At 41.0% G+C, this 17853-nt stretch overlaps 1 protein-coding gene and 1 pseudogene across 1 annotated transcript; one reads left to right on the top strand and one right to left on the bottom strand.

Moving 5' to 3' along the window:
- Positions 1 to 1643: 1643 nt before the first annotated feature.
- On the top strand, positions 1644 to 10273 carry LOC117458704 (protein-tyrosine sulfotransferase 1-like). Its single transcript, XM_034099328.1, has 6 exons — positions 1644 to 1874; positions 4677 to 5335; positions 5950 to 6108; positions 6708 to 6961; positions 8578 to 8779; positions 9642 to 10273. The coding sequence occupies exons 2-6, from the start codon at positions 4931 to 4933 to the stop codon at positions 9675 to 9677; spliced, it is 1056 nt and encodes a 351-aa protein (XP_033955219.1). The 5' UTR covers positions 1644 to 1874; positions 4677 to 4930; the 3' UTR covers positions 9678 to 10273.
- A 744-nt stretch (positions 10274 to 11017) lies between these two features.
- Positions 11018 to 15373, bottom strand: LOC117458618 (pinopsin-like; annotated as a pseudogene).
- Between the last annotated feature and the right edge of the window lie 2480 nt (positions 15374 to 17853).

Below are 17853 nucleotides of genomic sequence, written 5' to 3'. Positions count from 1 at the left end.
ACATTTTAGGAGATTGTCTATATTCAAAAATTAATCATATCGGAAAAATATTATGGGCATTTTATTCCCGACAAATCATTTTTCACAGTGATTCAAAGATATTAACTGCCGAGTCATATATAGACCCACAAACTGATATTATTATGGATATTTTGATGTAGCAGAGGAAGGATGTGCTGGTTAGACTCTTGCACCTTTCTGTTATGAGCTTCCTGTTGGTGTATCACATCAGTTTCCTGTGCTCTTTTAGCACCTCGCTGAGGCAAGATGCCAAGAAAAAGTTAAAGTCGTGCTCATATTTTGTACCAGCCCATTCAGGAACCCAAAGTGAACCCTACCATCGATGAGGAACACCAGCTCATCCATCGCCCCCCTGTCTGAACAGTACAGAGGTTATAAACTATAGTGACCTATCTTATACCTACCTAGCAATCCTCGTATTCACACATAAACACAAACATTTAATGGGACCTATTTCAAATTCAGATGCAGTCCTCAATCTTACTTAGACAATGTGTGAGGAAAAGCAGATGCTGCAGTGAAATAACATTGTATTTGTATAGTTTTGTTTTTTCTCATCTCATATCTTTATGAATTGAAAATGTGTTTTTTCCACCTCCAGGTCACATTGAAAGCATTTCTTAAAGGAACCATTTTGTGCAGAGCTCTTATAAGCATGTATTCAATGCCTACTATATATTAGAAATGATTAGAAATACAAGATTTTGTTGCAGTTGGAGATAATTGAATGTTTGCTACTTTTCAGGCAAACGTAAAAGCCAAAAGTATCATAAAGCTCCCAGTTTACTAAATGTGTATGGCATTTGTTGATTTGTAATATGCATCTCTAAACCACACACCATAGTCACTCATGTATGTGTGATGAATACTTGATGTCAGGTAATAATATAGCATGAGATTACAAAAAAGGGGTTAAAAATGTGCCTATCATCACATTTCTGTCCCATCAAAACCCTGTTAGGTTTGTTTTTTTAATCGTGAGTGTTATTCAAATAGCAACGGCTATGTGCAATTCACTTGGTGTTGACTTGGGTGTCTATCAACTCCATGTTGCAAAACCAGCTTGACATAAGCTAAGAGGTTTTATTAACATTTGCTAAGCCATCACACCAAGGGGAAAGTCATGCAATTATTTACTTAAGAACATAATATTGCACACATTTTCAGCCCAATACTCTATATTATAAGAACATATAATTGATTATTGATGTATCTCATTATGTATTAATGAACATCTTTGGTCATTTTATGTTTTATGTATTGTCCTTTGATAGCCAATGCAATTTAATCACAGTTGGTCCTCCACAGTGGTCGCAATATATCATAAAGTTCTATGTCATACTCGAACAGAGTTATCCAAATGTTGTACAAATAAACAGGCGGTAAAATGAAATGAGGTGGAGTTAACCTCAACACTATGATTACATTCCCCCTGTGGGCTTTTACTGAGAGCACACAGATCGATGAGGTAAAGTAATTTTAGCCTCGAGTGTGAAAAAGAAAAAAACAAGGGTTTATCTTTGCAGCGGAATTGCCCTTTAACACCTCGACCAATAGGAATCACCCAAGCAGATGTGATTTAGTATTCAGAACGTGCATTGACCAATCAGAGCTCAGTTTGCTCTGCCTCATCGGTAGCTAGATACAGCTAACAAAGTTACATCGGGAACCAGCAGCGAAACGTTGTGTAATTATGTGTCTTTTGAAACACTAAAAAACCTTTAGACCTTCGCCGCTATGTTCTTCACATGAGAGAAATCCCCAGTGTGGACAGAGGAGCTGCTGGTTTTCAGCTTTTTGGATCACGGTTCATGTTTTGTTTTTTTCAGATTTCGGCAGTTTCACAGACGCTGGTGAGTGAACACCATTTTTAACGGATCTGATATATTTACGACGTGTGTTTGCTACCTACGGACAGCTAAATTAGTATATTTACCCGGTTTGTGAGGTTAATAGCATACTGTCGGGGCTTTTCTTGCTGAGCTGTAGGTGGCCGCTGGTCGGTCACGGTTTGTTTGACTGATAGGTCATTCACCTGGTGGCCGCCTGCAGCCTCGGGTGCATTTTTGCAGGCAATATGCATCATCAACGCAGGCCAGATGTTGGTGGCTGCAGGGCCTCCAATCTGCAGTCGAGAGGTAATCCTATTGAACCACTGACTGCTGGGAAAGCTCTGACCTCTTTATGGTATCTCCTCAAATATGCACATGGCTGGTTCGACACATATTTTATGCAAGCGGCAAAAAAGGCTGCAATGTGAACCTTTAGGATACTAATTTCACACTGTGTTGCCACTGAGGGGAGGGTGTTATCAAGGCGTTGAGATGAAAAGAATGGCTCATACTAATAACACAAATATATATAATCATAATTAGAATACCTTTATTCGTCTTAAAGAAGAGACATTTATATATGTAATTTCTCTTTCCTGTGAGTAAAAATAATAATTTAGATGTAGTGACATCCTGCTGGTCAATGATGCCACCAACAAGCATCTTAATCACAAAAAGCAAAAGTAATGATCTAATTTCAAATGTGTTGTTCCTATGGAGAATCCTCCTGCAGCATATATTAAAGAAAATATGAATAGCTCATACAAAAATAAATGTAATGTGTAAAATTACTTGGGGAACATGCAAGGGTCCATCTCAATGTATGCACAGTAACATATCAACACATTAACTCCAGTACAGGTTAACTGTAGGATTGTTCTCCCTGTCAGACTCTCCCTTTGGCAGGAAGTCTGTGAAGATGAGGCAACTCTGGCTTTGGGTTTCCTGACAACCTTCTTCACAAAGATATCAATTTGCTACTTTCTCTCTCGCCAGCTGCTGGCTGTGGTCACAGGTCACTGTTTTCTGCTTATTATAGACTGTTTGTTGACTTGTCAGCAGACGCAGTGGCCTTTCCAAGGTCAATACACTGATTTATCAGAGTCGGTATCCACTCCTAGTCTTTGCAAAGAACTCTTTGTGAAAAAAAACTTGTCAAGTCATCAGATAGTATTGGTTTTGCTCAACCAGTCTCCAGATATTTGTCTCTGACATTTCTGCTTCTGCTCTTATACATTGGAGGTAAATGGAATTAGAGAATCTAATCAACTCAGCCAAGACATTTCTGTGTCTCACTGTTGATCAGTCTTCATTGGAACTGTTTTCCTTTGAGAAACCCCCTTATGAAACATTTAAACATTAACAACAATTGTAGTAATTGAACATAAACTGAATGTAAACAGAACGTTTTTAGTGTTTTAGACTAAAAACACTAGCAATTTGAATTGTGAAAGTCATTGAATGCTATTTTATAGACCAAGCAAGTCATCAGGGAAATATTTGACCTTATAATCAAAAATTAAAACAATTGTTACATTTGAGAAATATACTGTTTTGTGATTTAAGTGAACTGGCCTTTTAAATATTTGGAGGAAAAAAGCAGCCTTCTTCTCTTAAACCACTGGCCCAGCGCCATATATATATTATAGGGCTCTGCACTGGCCTAATTCTCTGCAAACTACAAGTGGCTTAATCTCTGCATGGAAATGCATTAGAATTGATTGCAAAGCTTGGGGATACCAGTGGACTAACCATGGCTTAGGCAGCACCTCAGCATCCCAGGCAGGATGGGATCTCCTCAGTTCCAGCTACATTTAACAGGAAAGCTTCTCCCGCCTACGGAGAGGAGGATTCCCCACGTGGAATCCAGATGTTTTCAGCTCCCTGCACATTCAGTCAGAACAAGACCCAAATCAAAACACTTCTGAGAAACTTCTGTAAGAAGTAAAACAACAGTTTGAGTTTCAGAGCTGTAATGTTGCTCTAAACTGATTCAAAAACTATAATGAAATCACCATCATAAGTGATATTATCAGTTATTGAATAATCATTTGCATTCTCTTATTGTTGCAATTGTGTGTGTTGTATTTTCTAATGTGCTAATGAGGGGAATTACCGGTAGATGTTGGGGAAACTGCTTGTGGGCGCATTGCAGAAGCAGAACAGGGAAGTTGCAGGACAGCTTGCACACACAATAATAATCTAATTTAATTTAGCTTTGTGTTTTTAGTGTGACAGGAACTGTCAGGGAGAATAAAAATGTGAAGAAGCTGTAATTAGTGGATTCAGATACACTGTCTGAGAATGTGTTTGTGCTGCATGCCGCAATGAACTTTGACACGACTTAACGGTCAATGGCTCCCAGAGGAAAGATGCAAAATAGCTGCTTTGAGAGCAAGAGCTGGATGCGTTTCAGCCACTCTGAAAGGGAGTACTGGCAAAGAAGACAGCAGCCACCATCACACCCTGCGTGTTGATAACAACTCAGTCGTGCAGGGCGGTGAATAATATAAGGAGTTACTCATTTGTTTCTCAGCAAGTGGAGAAACCATGCCTGTAAACAAATCTCATCTAATACTGCACAGGGCAGCAACTTATTCTATTTAGAGATGAGTTGTTTCTGTTTAGAAAATGATGCAAGATGATGACCAGTGCCTCCCAAATCCCAAAATGATGTATTGTCTTGTCCAAACCCCAGTGTGTGTCATAGAGGAGTAAAGAAACCAAGGATGGTCACATTTTGGAAACTGGAATTGATTCATCTTTTCAGCTTTAGCTGTAGAACGATTGTTGATTCTGCAACTCTTGTTTTTTCTGTTTTAGATAGGAGCGATGGATAAGAGACGTGGTTGGCTGTGGAGCGCGGCAGGCCTGGATCCTGCTCACCAACACCAGGGCTGAGGAGCTGCAGAGGGGAGGAGACTCCCCCCTCTGCCTCATCTCAGCTGTCTTTCACACACTCATCTTCATTATCCAGTCTTGACTTGACATTTGCTGAGTTTTGAGAGGCAGCTACGTCCACTTCTGCATCCTCAGGGGCCCCTGGACATCGTTGTATGCCCCCCTGAATCTGAGCCATGAGGAACAGATCGCGCCTGCTGCTGGGCTGCGTGCTTCTCTGCTCCGCCTCCCTGTTCTACCTGGGGATGAGCGGGATAGAGTGCCCCCCCAAAAGCCATCGATACCGGTGGATGGAGCTGAACCTGGGCTCAGCCAATCACAGCTCATCCCTGACCGGACATTTCCCAGAAGACACGCCCCTCATCTTCATCGGAGGCTTTCCCAGGAGCGGCACCACTCTGATGCGTGTCATGCTGGACGCCCACAATGCAGTGCGGTGCGGGGAAGAGACCCGAGTGATTCCCCGCCTCCTGGCCATGCGGGCCACCTGGAGCCGCTCGGTGAAGGAAAGGATCCGATTGGACGAGGCCGGCGTCACCGACCAGGTGTTAGATTCAGCCGTCCGAGCATTCCTGTTAGAGGTGAGCCGGTCGCTGCACCTCACAGCATCTGTTGTCTGCAAACAAGTTGGGGTGTAGAAAGCATGCTTCATCTTTAGGGTGATGTCTTTAAACACAAAAATAATTCACTCTTATTTTTTTGTATTTCTCGGAAAAGAGTCTTTGAACATTTGGAAAAGCGTTATATAATATGTATTATTATTTATTTTCGTGTTAATCATTTGGACTATAACATTTCTTTAGGTGAAAAAATGCTTTTTAGAATTTCCTTGTGTTGTGATGTCTTAAAATGCTTTCTTTTTGTTTGTTTGACGGTTCGAACCTTCCAAAAACATTCATTGCAAACATTTTTGCTTGAATAACAATTATTTATTGACTTGACTGGATTGTTAGTTTTTCTCCCCATTTTGTGCGCTTTTTGTTGTGATACATTTTTTTTGTGTGTGTTTTTCTAGATTATATTAGGTCAGTTTTCTTTCTCCTTTTTTGTTACTGTTTGTTTTTCTCTTGAAGGAGAGGGGTGGTTTCTGGTTACATTTCACATGTGTCATTATCTGAGTTGCAGATACCCTTATGTGTGTACAAATAAAATAATTATAATTTAAACACCAATAATCCGTTTCCATGTGTTTCAGGTGATAGTTGGCCACGGAGAGCCTGCACCTCGTCTCTGCAACAAGGACCCGTTCGCCTTGAAATCTCTCTCGTATCTGTCACGCATCTTCCCCAAAGCCAAGTTTGTGCTCATGCTACGAGACGGACGGGCTACCGTCCACTCCATGATATCACGCAAGGTATGCTGGGTGTTAGAAAAATATCACTCGTCACCGGCTTGAACTTCAATAATCAGGATACATGTATTTATTATCCTTGCAAGAATGGAAGTAGTCATCACATACAGAGCATATGGGACAACTAGTTCCTGAACAGTGTCCTTCACATGCTGATATACAAGAGAGGATGGAGGAATACCGGTTCAAAGCAGTATACAATGTTTAGTTTAGATTAGCTAAGACCCACGTCAGAGATGAGCATGCTTGTCATATATCTATCTCTATAGAGGCTGAATCATCATGTTAATCACATAGCTATCATATGCCTAAAACAGTCTTGACGCTCTTCCAGGTAATCCTACATCCTGTCATGTACGCAGTTACAGTTGGGTCTTTGTTATCATGTGCTACTCTGATATTGAAAGAGTACATTCGGTATTTTCCCAACACCGGGTATCTTTCTTTTATTAGGCTGGCTGGCTGGCAGACAAACTTCCTCATGCTTCCACACAGCCACTTGACAAATATGTACTGCTTGCACATTGCGACATTTTCCATCCTGTGTTTGTTATTCGTTGTGATAAGTCTAATTTGTTTGTCTTATCTCTACCTCCACACAGGTGACTATCTCAGGCTTCGACCTGACCAGCTACAGGGACAGTCTGACCAAGTGGAGCAGCGTCGTGGAGACCATGTTCAGCCAGTGCCAGGCGGCCGGAGAGTCCAGATGTCTGCCCGTCCGCTACGAGCAGCTCGTCCTCCACTCAGAGGAGGAAATGAGGAAGTTGCTTCACTTCCTGGAGCTGCAGTGGGACCCGTCAGTGCTGCACCATGAAGAGCTGATAGGGAAGGCTGGGGGCGTGTCTCTGTCCAAGTGAGTATGTGAAATGTGTGTACAGTTAGTCAGCTCAAGTGGTATCTGACCATGCAGATCCTTTTAGTTTCAAGTGCTCATATTTACTGGAAAGGCATGCTATTACTCAAATGTAAAAGCTGATGTTGGGTTGGATGTCAACGGTAGAAAAAAAAGCACAGATCTTCACCCGTCTGTGTTTTTCATTCTGCATTATTATTCACCTGCATATTCCCACCCTGTTGCTTTGAGATATATTTCAGTCAAAGGGTGTCAGTCTTTTCTTACAGGCTGCTGTCATTTTCACATCTCACACCTCTATTTCCATCTTCAGCCTCTGTCCCTGTCGACTGTATAGAAAGAAACTCATTGGTTCCTGATCGTTGATGATTTAAAAAGCCAACCACAGCATAATTTAGCTGCTAGAAATATCTTCTTGTGACTTTATATCATGTATAACTGGATAGCTGTCATTTAAAGAATACAAATAACATCACTTCAAGGGGGTCTGAGACAGAAATGTAAAATACTTAAAAATTCCCCCATTGCAGTTTTGCCCTCCTTAGAAATGTTAAATAAACCTTCTGAAAACAAAATAAATTGAAAGTAATATTTTGAGAAAAATATTTTAAATATGTATGTTTTTATAAATGCTGTTTAAAAACGTTCCCCACTGTTTCACATGTATAATTGTGGAACAGCAATTAAACAGATTATTAGCCATACAAATAAAAAGGAAAATATGTGTGTCATCGAAGAATATACTGCAACTTGTTTCAATCAACCAATTTCCACAAATATTACAGAGATCAGAACTCAATGACCTGCACTTACAGAACCCATAATTTCTTGTTATTTAAGTATATTAAGATGTTCTTCCTTGACAGAATTCAGATGCAGCACACAATGAGAGGCAGCTTTTGAACACTAACAACTCATATAGTCTTCTGAGCCAGTGGGAAGTCTGCTTAGAGCCAGAGATTTCATCTGAAGCAGCCAAACCTCTCAGGGCCAAGTGAAGCTTCCAGACTCCCCTCCGTAGATGTTTATTCTGTGTTGCTCCACTTATTTGTCGTGATTCAAGTTGAGCAACTCGTTGCAGGGCAGAAGCTCAGGGCATTTGGTGGAAAATCTGTCCGCTTCAAACCTGCTAAAAACCCAAACCTGGCGTGTATTTTAAGGAATTAGGCCACATTCTGAGGGAATTAGCACCCTTATTTTGACGAGTTATGCAACTGTTGGCGCAATATTAGTCATAAGAATGTTTTATAACATCCTCAGAAATGTGACATGTTGTGGTTCTGAATCATGTATGTACATGCTAATGAACACATCTATTTATTTAGAGTGGTGGGAAGATATGCATGTAAGAGATTAAATGGCAATTAAATAAAGCATAAAACACATTTTTATATTGTTATATAATCTTTATATGAAGGCATTTACAGTGTCATAAATAAATGAAAAGACGTTTTATGTAATTTTTTGTCTTAACTGTTGTATTGACGTTCACTATGTGCAATTGCATACATAAATAAAACATGTAGCACTCTTAAGTAGCTTATGACAAGTACCATTCAAGTCGCAGCATTCCAGTCGAACACACACTAACAGACTGACCTTGTGTTTGTGTGCAGGGTCGAGCAGTCCACAGACCAGGTGATAAAGCCGGTCAACACAGACGCCCTTTCCAAGTGGGTCGGGCACATTCCCTCCGACGTGATCAGCGACATGGCTGAGATTGCCCCCATGCTGGCTCGCCTCGGTTACAATCCCTACGACAACCCACCCGACTACACCAAGCCAGAGCCCATGGTGTCTCCACTCAACAACTCACAGGTGAGCTTAAAAAAAACTGTTTAAACAACAGTATCACGGCTCAATTAAAAAATAAATGATATACATTTTATTTTTTTACTGAAAAACGACTGACTTTTTAATTATTTAATATGTTGTTTAATCTGACTTGCGATAAAAGCCCATGTGATTTGCTATTTCTAAATTAAATGATTCGATATTATTGTTGATTTATCTACTATTTGGTCGGCACCACAGATTTGCCAGGAATTTCATTTAATATTTGTTTAGAATTATTTTATAAATCAAGTTAAAGGTGGGGTAGGTAAGTTTCAGAAACCGGCTCGAGATACACTTTTTGTTATATTCCATGGAATGCTCTTAACATCCCGATAGCAATGAATATCTTAAGAAAATCCATAAAAAAATGTCATCTGTAGAAGCCGTAATACTGTAAAAAGTACAACCAATTGGATTGGATGGCCTACCTGCCTGTCAACTTATCTCGTGCCCTCATTGGTCATGTGCGCGTTCGTGTGTGTTGGAGGAGGGGCTCTATAAGGAAGTGGCAGATTTTCTCCGGTTGTGTATTTTCAAATTCTAGCGATCTCGAGCCGGTTTCTCAAACTTACCTACCCCACCTTTAAAGGTTGGTAAAATAAAGATATATATTTTTTATTGAGAAGTAACACTGATAACATTGCAAAACAGAAACACTATGAATTTTAAGATTTAAGAAATGGACTTTACAATTTTCACCCATTGATATCACAGCAACACAACACTGATATGCATCATACACGACCACGCTGTACGCTGCTGGAGTTCGTACTCCTCTTCTCCTACTTTTCACCCTTGAAAATATTTCCATTCATAAGTGAACATTGTGTCTTTCTTTTCTTAGAATTTGAAAGCAACAGAGAATACACATCCCAGTTAAGCTTTCGAGGAACATCCCTGAAATCCAGACTCCCTGTTCCACTCTATGGATGCACCTTAAAGACAGACGTCTCATTCAGCAGTAATTACACCTCAAAGGACAGATGTTAAAAGTATTTCATGTGTATTTTTGAATTGTTTTTAAGACTTATGTCTGGTGTATATGTCTGAACGCTGATAGGAGTGTTACAAACATGACCTCACACAGTGGTTTGTGTTGTATATCCCATGTGGATTAGCTTCTGGAAGAAGTTTCTCACTTTCCAACATGTCCGAATCAACACTGCAATGACGCGTCCTCTCACCTTGTAACTGAAAGTATTTCAACATGTCTGTAGAGTTGTTTAATTCACCACAAATGTGAATGTGTCTTTAGAAGAATCTTTCACTTACTGAGAGCTCAGTCAGTGTTCATGAAGCATAATGACTGTATCTTTTTGAAGACGTATGTTTATTTTCTTAATAAATTATTTTGGTGTTGACAATATTCATTCAGGACCTTAACGTTGTTCTATCTGAATTGAGGGTTGTTTGATTGTTGTAAATTGTTCAACATGAATTAAAAAAAAGTGTCTTAATGTCACCTTTAATAATGTTCTTCATGTATTTTGTTGACTACTTGTTAAGGTACCAACTAAGGACATATTTCTGGAAAAATAAAATACAAATATTTTATTTGTTTTTAAGCACAATGTTACACCCGCTTTTGAGGTGCTTGACAATAAACCTAATAACAGTATTATTACACACTTAATCTATGATACTGGATGAGCATGCTTGACAGTAAACCGAGCCACAGCGCCCACTGGTGGTGCGAACACAGCCCAAAAATACCCTTTTTGCCAAGTTTTCTTTTATGGAGACAAAATATTCTTGACCAAAGCACACACATGACATGTCTGTCTTTATGGTTTAGTAGGAATACGAATATTATTAACACTAATAACATTCAAGTTAAATGGCACACTTTTCAAATAAAACCCTGAGATAGAGTGTTAAATAAAAATATAAATTCAAATAATAGTTTAAACTAAACTTGTATAACCATGTGATTAGACCACAATGAGCTACAACTGATGCAAGGTTTAACAATGGACTGAGGTAATAAAGTGCAGCTATACTCAGACTATAAAGGCAAACATACAGTGCTGCTGTGAAAAACAGTTAGACATAACAAATTACGCAGTGTGGTCCACTATTCAACAACAACTTTTCAAACATATCGACATTTCTATAATAAGAACCAAAATAATTCCTAATTCCAATTTGATTCTTAAAAATGAAAAAAGGCAAATTAATTCAAAAACAAACTGATCATAGGGTTAAAGTGAAATGTGACCTCTATGAGGCACATTGGACCACTGGCCCCAGAGCAAGCCTCTGTTCCTGCTCATCTGTGGATGTGAACATGGCAGCCACTGTGTTTTGTTGGTCTGTTGGCGAACGGGGCAGGATGCGGTGAACTGGAGGGGGCGGGGCTTCTTATCTGCACCTGATCATGTACAGTAAACATCTGGAGAACTGAGAGAAACACAGAGGAGGTGGAGGCAGCATAATAATAATAATAATAATAATCCTTATATTTATTATAGCGCTTTATCAAAGACTCTCAAAGCGCTTTACAAATACACATTACACATACAGATCATACATACATGTAATGGTCATCTACCTTTAGCATGAAACTGATGCACCTTTAGCTGAATAAAAAACAATCTTATTTAGAAGAAGGGCAGAGGAGGGAGAAGTACTCAGATATTGTACTTAAGTAAAAGTAGAAGTGCAAGAGTGTAGTAATACTACATACTCTGTATGTAAAAGTCCTGAATTCAAAATGTTAAGTAAAAGTGCAAAAGTATAAGCATCAAAATATACTTAAAGTACAAAAAGTAAAAGTACTCATTATCCAAATTGGCCCATTTTAAAATAATATATATATATTTTTTTATTATAATTATTGATGAAGTAATGTGTATATTAAAGGTGCAGTCTTATTTACTTTGTATGCTGCAGGGTAGCTTGTGAATGTTAATCCAAGTGTAACTAAAAACCTTATTTAAGTGTTGATTATATTTTTACATCAGGAATTGAAATCTGCAAAGTAACTAAAGATATTAAATTATGTAGGGGAGTAAAAAGTACGCGATTTACCTCTGAATTGTAGCGGGTAGCAGTAGGCTACAAAGTAGAACACAATTGAAGTAAAGTACAAGTCTCTCATAATTGTGCTTGTGTGATGACAGTGTTAGGGATGTTTACAGGAAGGTGTTGTTACCTGGTTGTTGAGCAGCACATATATAACCGGGTTGATGACGGTGCTGGACTTTGCCAGCACCGTTTATTAAAGTGGCGGCAGGCGACACCCCTCCCGGCCGCCCAAATGAGGCGAGCATTGCCACAACGCCATATGGCATCCAGCACAATATGTCGCCTGTCACCATGGAAACCACTATTAAAAGGACACGGCCTTCCCTCCGCTCAGCTGAGGGCCGGTTGATCCTGCTGACCTGGAGACACAGTGATTATGAGATGTTGGGCCCTGACACGCTCTCTACAGGAGTTCACTTTATAGTTGTAAAACCTGTTTTTTAACCTTTTTTTTCTGAGTTTGTTTGGGCCCTTTTTGTAATTGTGTGTGTCTTATTAGTTGTATTGTTTCTCTTTGTTGCTTCTTTTTTAATAGCTTGTATGTATTTTTGTAGTTGCTTTGAGTGTATGTAGTTATTTTGAGTTTCTTTGTAGTAACCTTTTGTTGCTTTGTTGTTATTTTCAGCAACCTAGTTTATTTGTCTCTTTTTGTTGTAATTGTTAGTCCCCTTGTAGACATTTTGATTCTCTTTCTAATCACGTGAGTCTCTTAGATGTCTCTGTTTGTTCTTTGTCTCCCTGAAGTTGTGTTGAATCACTTGGAAGTTGCTTTGTTTCTCTTTGTAGTTGTTTTTCTCTCTCATTTAGCCGGTTCACTACACACTATTCCATGTCTGGACGCACACACTCGTCACACATAGCTTCCACAAACACTGGAGAACACATATAATACACAGAGGGGTCAAAGGTCATTTTGCACGCTCACCTGTCTCTCCACCGATCGCACAGCCAGCAGGATCTTCCCGTAACAGAAGATCATGAGCAGCAGCGGCAGCAGCAGGCAGAAGATGAACAAACAGCTGATGTAGGAGCGTGCTGTGGGCGAGCGCTGGTGCCACTGGACGGAGCAGGTGGTGCCAAGACCCTCCAGCCCGTAGCTGCTCCATGACATACAATTGTACAGACATTTTCAGAAAAGCAAAACTTAATTTTGTTATTTACTTTTAAACGAGTCACTTGTTAATATGTATTTTACTAACTAATTAAAGTAACATATACTATCCTCCTAGTTTAAGCATGCATTTGATTGAATAAGTATACATAAATTATCTGATTAGTGAAATTGTTTCATGGTGATTCTAAAGAGTGATTCCGACCTGCTCCATTCCAGCAGTGGTGGCAGAGTCCAGACCAGTGAGTAAAGCCAGGAGGCAGCGACAGCGAGTCTGGCCCTGCGGTACTGGGAGGAGTCTGAGGGGGAGCTGTGGAGCAGCACACAGTACCGCTCAAAGGACATCAGAGAGAGAGACGCCAGAGATACTATACCTGACAGAGAGAAGAACAGCAAAGAACTGCAGCGAGACATCAAACGAGACTATCATGAAATGATTCCTATTCAACTCTGACCTAAATTCACAGAATGTGTACTTTTACTCCATTGCATGTATCTAAACATACTTTAAAAGAAAATCTTCCATCCATCCATCCATCCATCTTCTCCCGCTTATCCGTGGTCGGGTCGCCAGGTTAGCAGTTCCAGCAGAGAGCCCCAAACTTCCTTTTCCCTGGCGACATCAACCAGCTCTGACTGGGGGATCCCAAGGCGCTCCCAGGCCAGCGAAGAGATATAATCCCTCCACCTGGTCCTAAGTCTACCCCTTGGTCTCTTCCCAGCTGGACGTGCCTGGAACACCTCCCTAGGGAACCACCTCAACTGGCTCCTTTCGACGCGAAGGAGGAGCGGCTCAACTCCGAGTCCCTCCCGGATGACCGAACTTCTCACCTTATCCCTAAGGGAGACGCCAGCCACCCTGCAGAGAAAACCCATCTCGGCCGCTTGTATCCGCGATCTCGTTCTTTCGGTCATGACCCACCCTTCATGACCATAGGTGAGGGTAGGAACGAAAATGGCCCGGTAGACAGAGAGCTTTGCCTTCTGGCTCAGCTCCCTTTTCGTTACAACGGTGCGGTACAGCGACTGCAGTACCGCTCCCGCTGCTCCGATTCTCCAGCCCATCTCACGCTCCATTGTTCCCTCACTCGAGAACAAGACCCCGAGATACTTGAACTCCTTCACTTGGGGTAAGGACTCATTCCCTACTTGGAGTGGACAGTCCATCGGTTTCCTGCTGAGAACCATGGCCTCAGATTTGGAGGTGCTGATCCTCATCCCAGCCGCTTCACACTCGGTTGCGAACCGATCCAGTGAGTGCTGAAGGTCGCAGACCGATGAAGCCATCAGAACCACATCATCTGCAAAAAGCAGTGGTGCAATCCTTAATCCACCGAACTGCAGACCCCCCTCCCCCACGACTACGCCTCGAAATCTGATCCGTGTATATTACAAACAGGATTGGTGACAAAGCGCAGCCCTGGCGGAGGCCAACCCTCACTGGAAATGGGTCCGACTTACTGCCGAGGACCCGGACACAGCTCTCGCTTTGGGAGTACAGAGATTGGATGGCCCTGAGTAGAGACCCCCTCACCCCATACTCCCGCAGCACCTCCCACAGTAACTCCCTGGGAACTCGGTCATACGCCTTCTCCAAGTCTACAAAACACATGTAGACCGGATAAGCGTACTCCCAGGCCCCCTCCAGAATCCTTGCGAGAGTAAAAAGCTGATCCGTCGTTCCATGACCAGGACGGAATCCGCATTGTTCCTCCTCAATCTGAGGTTCGACAATCTGCCTGACCCTCCTTTCGAGTACCTTAGAGTAAACTTTCCCGGGGAGGCTGAGTAGTGTGATGCCTCTGTAATTGGCACACACCCTCTGATCCCCCTTTTCAAAAAGGGGAACCACCACCCCGGTCTGCCACTCCTTCGGTACTGTTTTCGACTTCCACGCAATGTTGACGAGACGTGTCAACCATGACAGTCCCTCAACACCCAGAGCCTTCAGCATTTCTGGGCGGATCTCATCCACCCCCGGGGCTTTGCCACTGTGGAAAAAAAAGAAAATCTTCTTTTTGAAATATGAAATACTTGTACTTTTTGATTTATTACTGATGCTAACACTTTTATTTATGGTGGAGTTAATACGATCACTCACCAAAAAATGCATTTGAGAAACCATACCAGCGGCACCCAGAGGACCCGGTCAGCCACCGGCCGCGCACGCTGGCCGCGAAGCTGAGGGGGGTCCCAAATATGCAGACGAGCATGCCGCTGGCGCTGATGTTGATCAGCAGCAGGTTCACAGGAGTCACCAACCTGGGGAAACGCGAGAACACCATCAGCACGAGGAAGTTACCAAGGAAGCCCAGGACCAGAATAACCCCCAGGAACACGGCTGCCACGGTGTGAACTGCCCGGGGTAGCGCACCGGGGTCCGATACGGAGCTGTGTCCGGTGCTGATATTGTAGCTTTGCTGGAGGACGATCACCATGACTTCCTGGTAAGAGTGCCTAAACCGAAAAACAGAATGAACAAGTCATAAAACAAATACATTATTGCGGATTTAGATGATTGAAGGGGCCCTATTATGATTTTTGGGGTTTCCCCTTTCCTCACCCCATGCCTGAAACGCCTCGATTGGACTACTTTGTTTTCCTCCGCTACATAGGGACATCACTTTGAAACACCTGCGCTTCTATTGGCTAGCGCTCCAACCATAGACTGTATATATAAAGGCCCCAACACATTGGTTAAGGGGCGGGACATCTCTATAAGCCAACAAGTCCTCCAACTCATACGACCAAATGGGTCGATTGTTTAAGAACCTTATTACGACCAAATATGTCGTTTGTTCAAGCGCTTAATACGACCTATAATTACGTTTTAAAATTGTCGGCCTCTAGTGCTCCCGTTCAATGCAAACGTTACAGAGGGTTGTTTATTCACAAATAACCCTCTCTGTAAAATCCTAAATTGTAGGATAGTTTGGCCATTAAAACGCTTTATGATTAGATTTCTAGCGAGAAGTATATATTGTACTTTTAGAATCCACGTCAAGTCGATATGTAGGATCTATAGTTTGATAGATATTACGAAGATGATTTGAGGTTTCGTCAGGAGAACGTGTATATGCAGCAAGCTTCCATGTAAAGTTACGGGTTGAAAACAGTATTTCCGGTCTGGCCGTTTTCATAATAAAACCAATGATCAAATGATTTAACAGTGATATCTGCACTACTCATCCACTAAAAAACATCAGTTTATCCTAGTTAATTATACGACATTAATTGGTTTAAATTCTGTTCAATGCTTTTGTGTTTTTCCCATAGGTTTTTCTCTTTCGATTCTGAGAGACACCTTTCTGTTTTCAGAGGTTTTGATAGGCTAAAATCACGCCGCAATGCACGTCGGGATATGGTGTTTATGTGATATGAAATCGGAAAACATTCAAAAAATAATAATAAAACTTTATTCCGAGTGCTCTTGCTTTTCTCTTTGAAAGTCATCACATAACGACATTGCAATACACGGTTCGGCTGCATTAAATATTACATATCTGCCGTAGATATGTATTTATAGAGCCCTGATCAGAAGACCTTTTGACAAACTGGAAGAGATGCCGCCAAAACTGAATACGTGACGTGGACCATACATATATCAACAATTAAACAACATCTTCCATTTCTTTTCACACAATACGTCTCCTTGCAGTATCAACACTAATTCGGCTGACTTTTATATTTGATCCAATTAGTAGATAGGCTGTGTTTACACCATAAAGGTGATATAAAGGGACTTTTTTGTAGTTTTTAAATTACTGATTTTCTGAACTACCTTTCCAACTCCTCATGCAGTTGACTGTTACAGGTCTATACAAGTTCATGGTACAATGCATAAGCTTCACATCGAGAGACTGAAACTGTATTTTCCTTTAACGTTCTGTTTTAATTTCCCAATAAAGTTTATAGTCATATTATGTACGATATTATTATGTTGTATTAACTAGACCACTGGTCTAAACCGCACCTCCTAGTGGTTAAAGCACGTTATTGAATTTAGTTGTAGAATAAGTTATATTTGATGAAAACATTTAAATATTAAGAGTAGCCTACATACAAAATAGGGGTCAATGATAGAAATATAGAATGGAAAATATCAAGAAGATACTGTAGTGATCTCTACAATAAAACAATTTAGTGCAGGACGTCCAAAGATATTAACAGGAGGATGTGCAAAACAGACAAACTGATAAGGCTGAATTTTACTCAGGTGTAACTAAAGTCTGATTTAAGGGTTGTTTATATTTCACATCATTAATCAGAATCTGCAAAGTAACAAAAATAAATGTAGTAGAGTAAAAATACCAGGTTAACCTCTGAATTGTAGTGGAGTAGAACAAAGTAGTACATGCTGCTGTAACAAAAACATTTCCCAACTTGGGATCAATAAAGTATATCTTATCTTATCTTAAGATGATCGATGGCTACTGCCATATTTGCAAAATGTGCCTCTGAACCTTGACAAGTGCATGTTTCCGGCTTATCAATGAACAACAGGAGGGGTAGACATAAAACCATCTGTTAAATAAAGCTCTTCTGACCTTAGGTGTCATGTGGGTATATTATTTCACCATTTATTAATTATATGTTTTACAATTGATAACACCACTGTGTTTCGTATTCCCTAAACCTCCAGGGTGTACACGTTTAATACTGCCAACTTCTAATTGTGGGAAATACGAAAACGTCTTATAAGACGTCTTATAAGACGTGCCATATATTGCGAAACACACAATAGCCAGCATGTGTAGTTCTGGGGGCGGGGGGGAGGGAAGCTGGAGCCGGGGGCTGGACCCGTCCAATTCCAGTTTTGGAAAGTCTGCCGTGGTTCCATTCCATTTCAAAGAGCTGTTTGACAGCGTAACCTTGTCGCACTGCCACTCCAACATCCAATCACAGGGCTTGATGACAA

Source organism: Pseudochaenichthys georgianus, chromosome 14 (assembly GCF_902827115.2).
Source record: "Pseudochaenichthys georgianus chromosome 14, fPseGeo1.2, whole genome shotgun sequence".
Classification (NCBI taxonomy): domain Eukaryota; kingdom Metazoa; phylum Chordata; class Actinopteri; order Perciformes; family Channichthyidae; genus Pseudochaenichthys; species Pseudochaenichthys georgianus.
This window is presented reverse-complemented; position numbering and strand designations above follow the sequence as displayed.

Excerpts from the sequence above, each read along its gene's own strand:
- LOC117458704 (XM_034099328.1), top strand. The coding sequence starts at position 4,931 with ATGAGGAACAGATCGCGCCTGCTGCTGGGCTGCGTGCTTCTCTGCTCC. Across the intron at positions 6,962-8,577 it reads GGGGGCGTGTCTCTGTCCAA|GGTCGAGCAGTCCACAGACC; the intron begins GTGAGTATGTGA and ends GTTTGTGTGCAG. Across the intron at positions 8,780-9,641 it reads CTCCACTCAACAACTCACAG|AATTTGAAAGCAACAGAGAA; the intron begins GTGAGCTTAAAA and ends TTCTTTTCTTAG.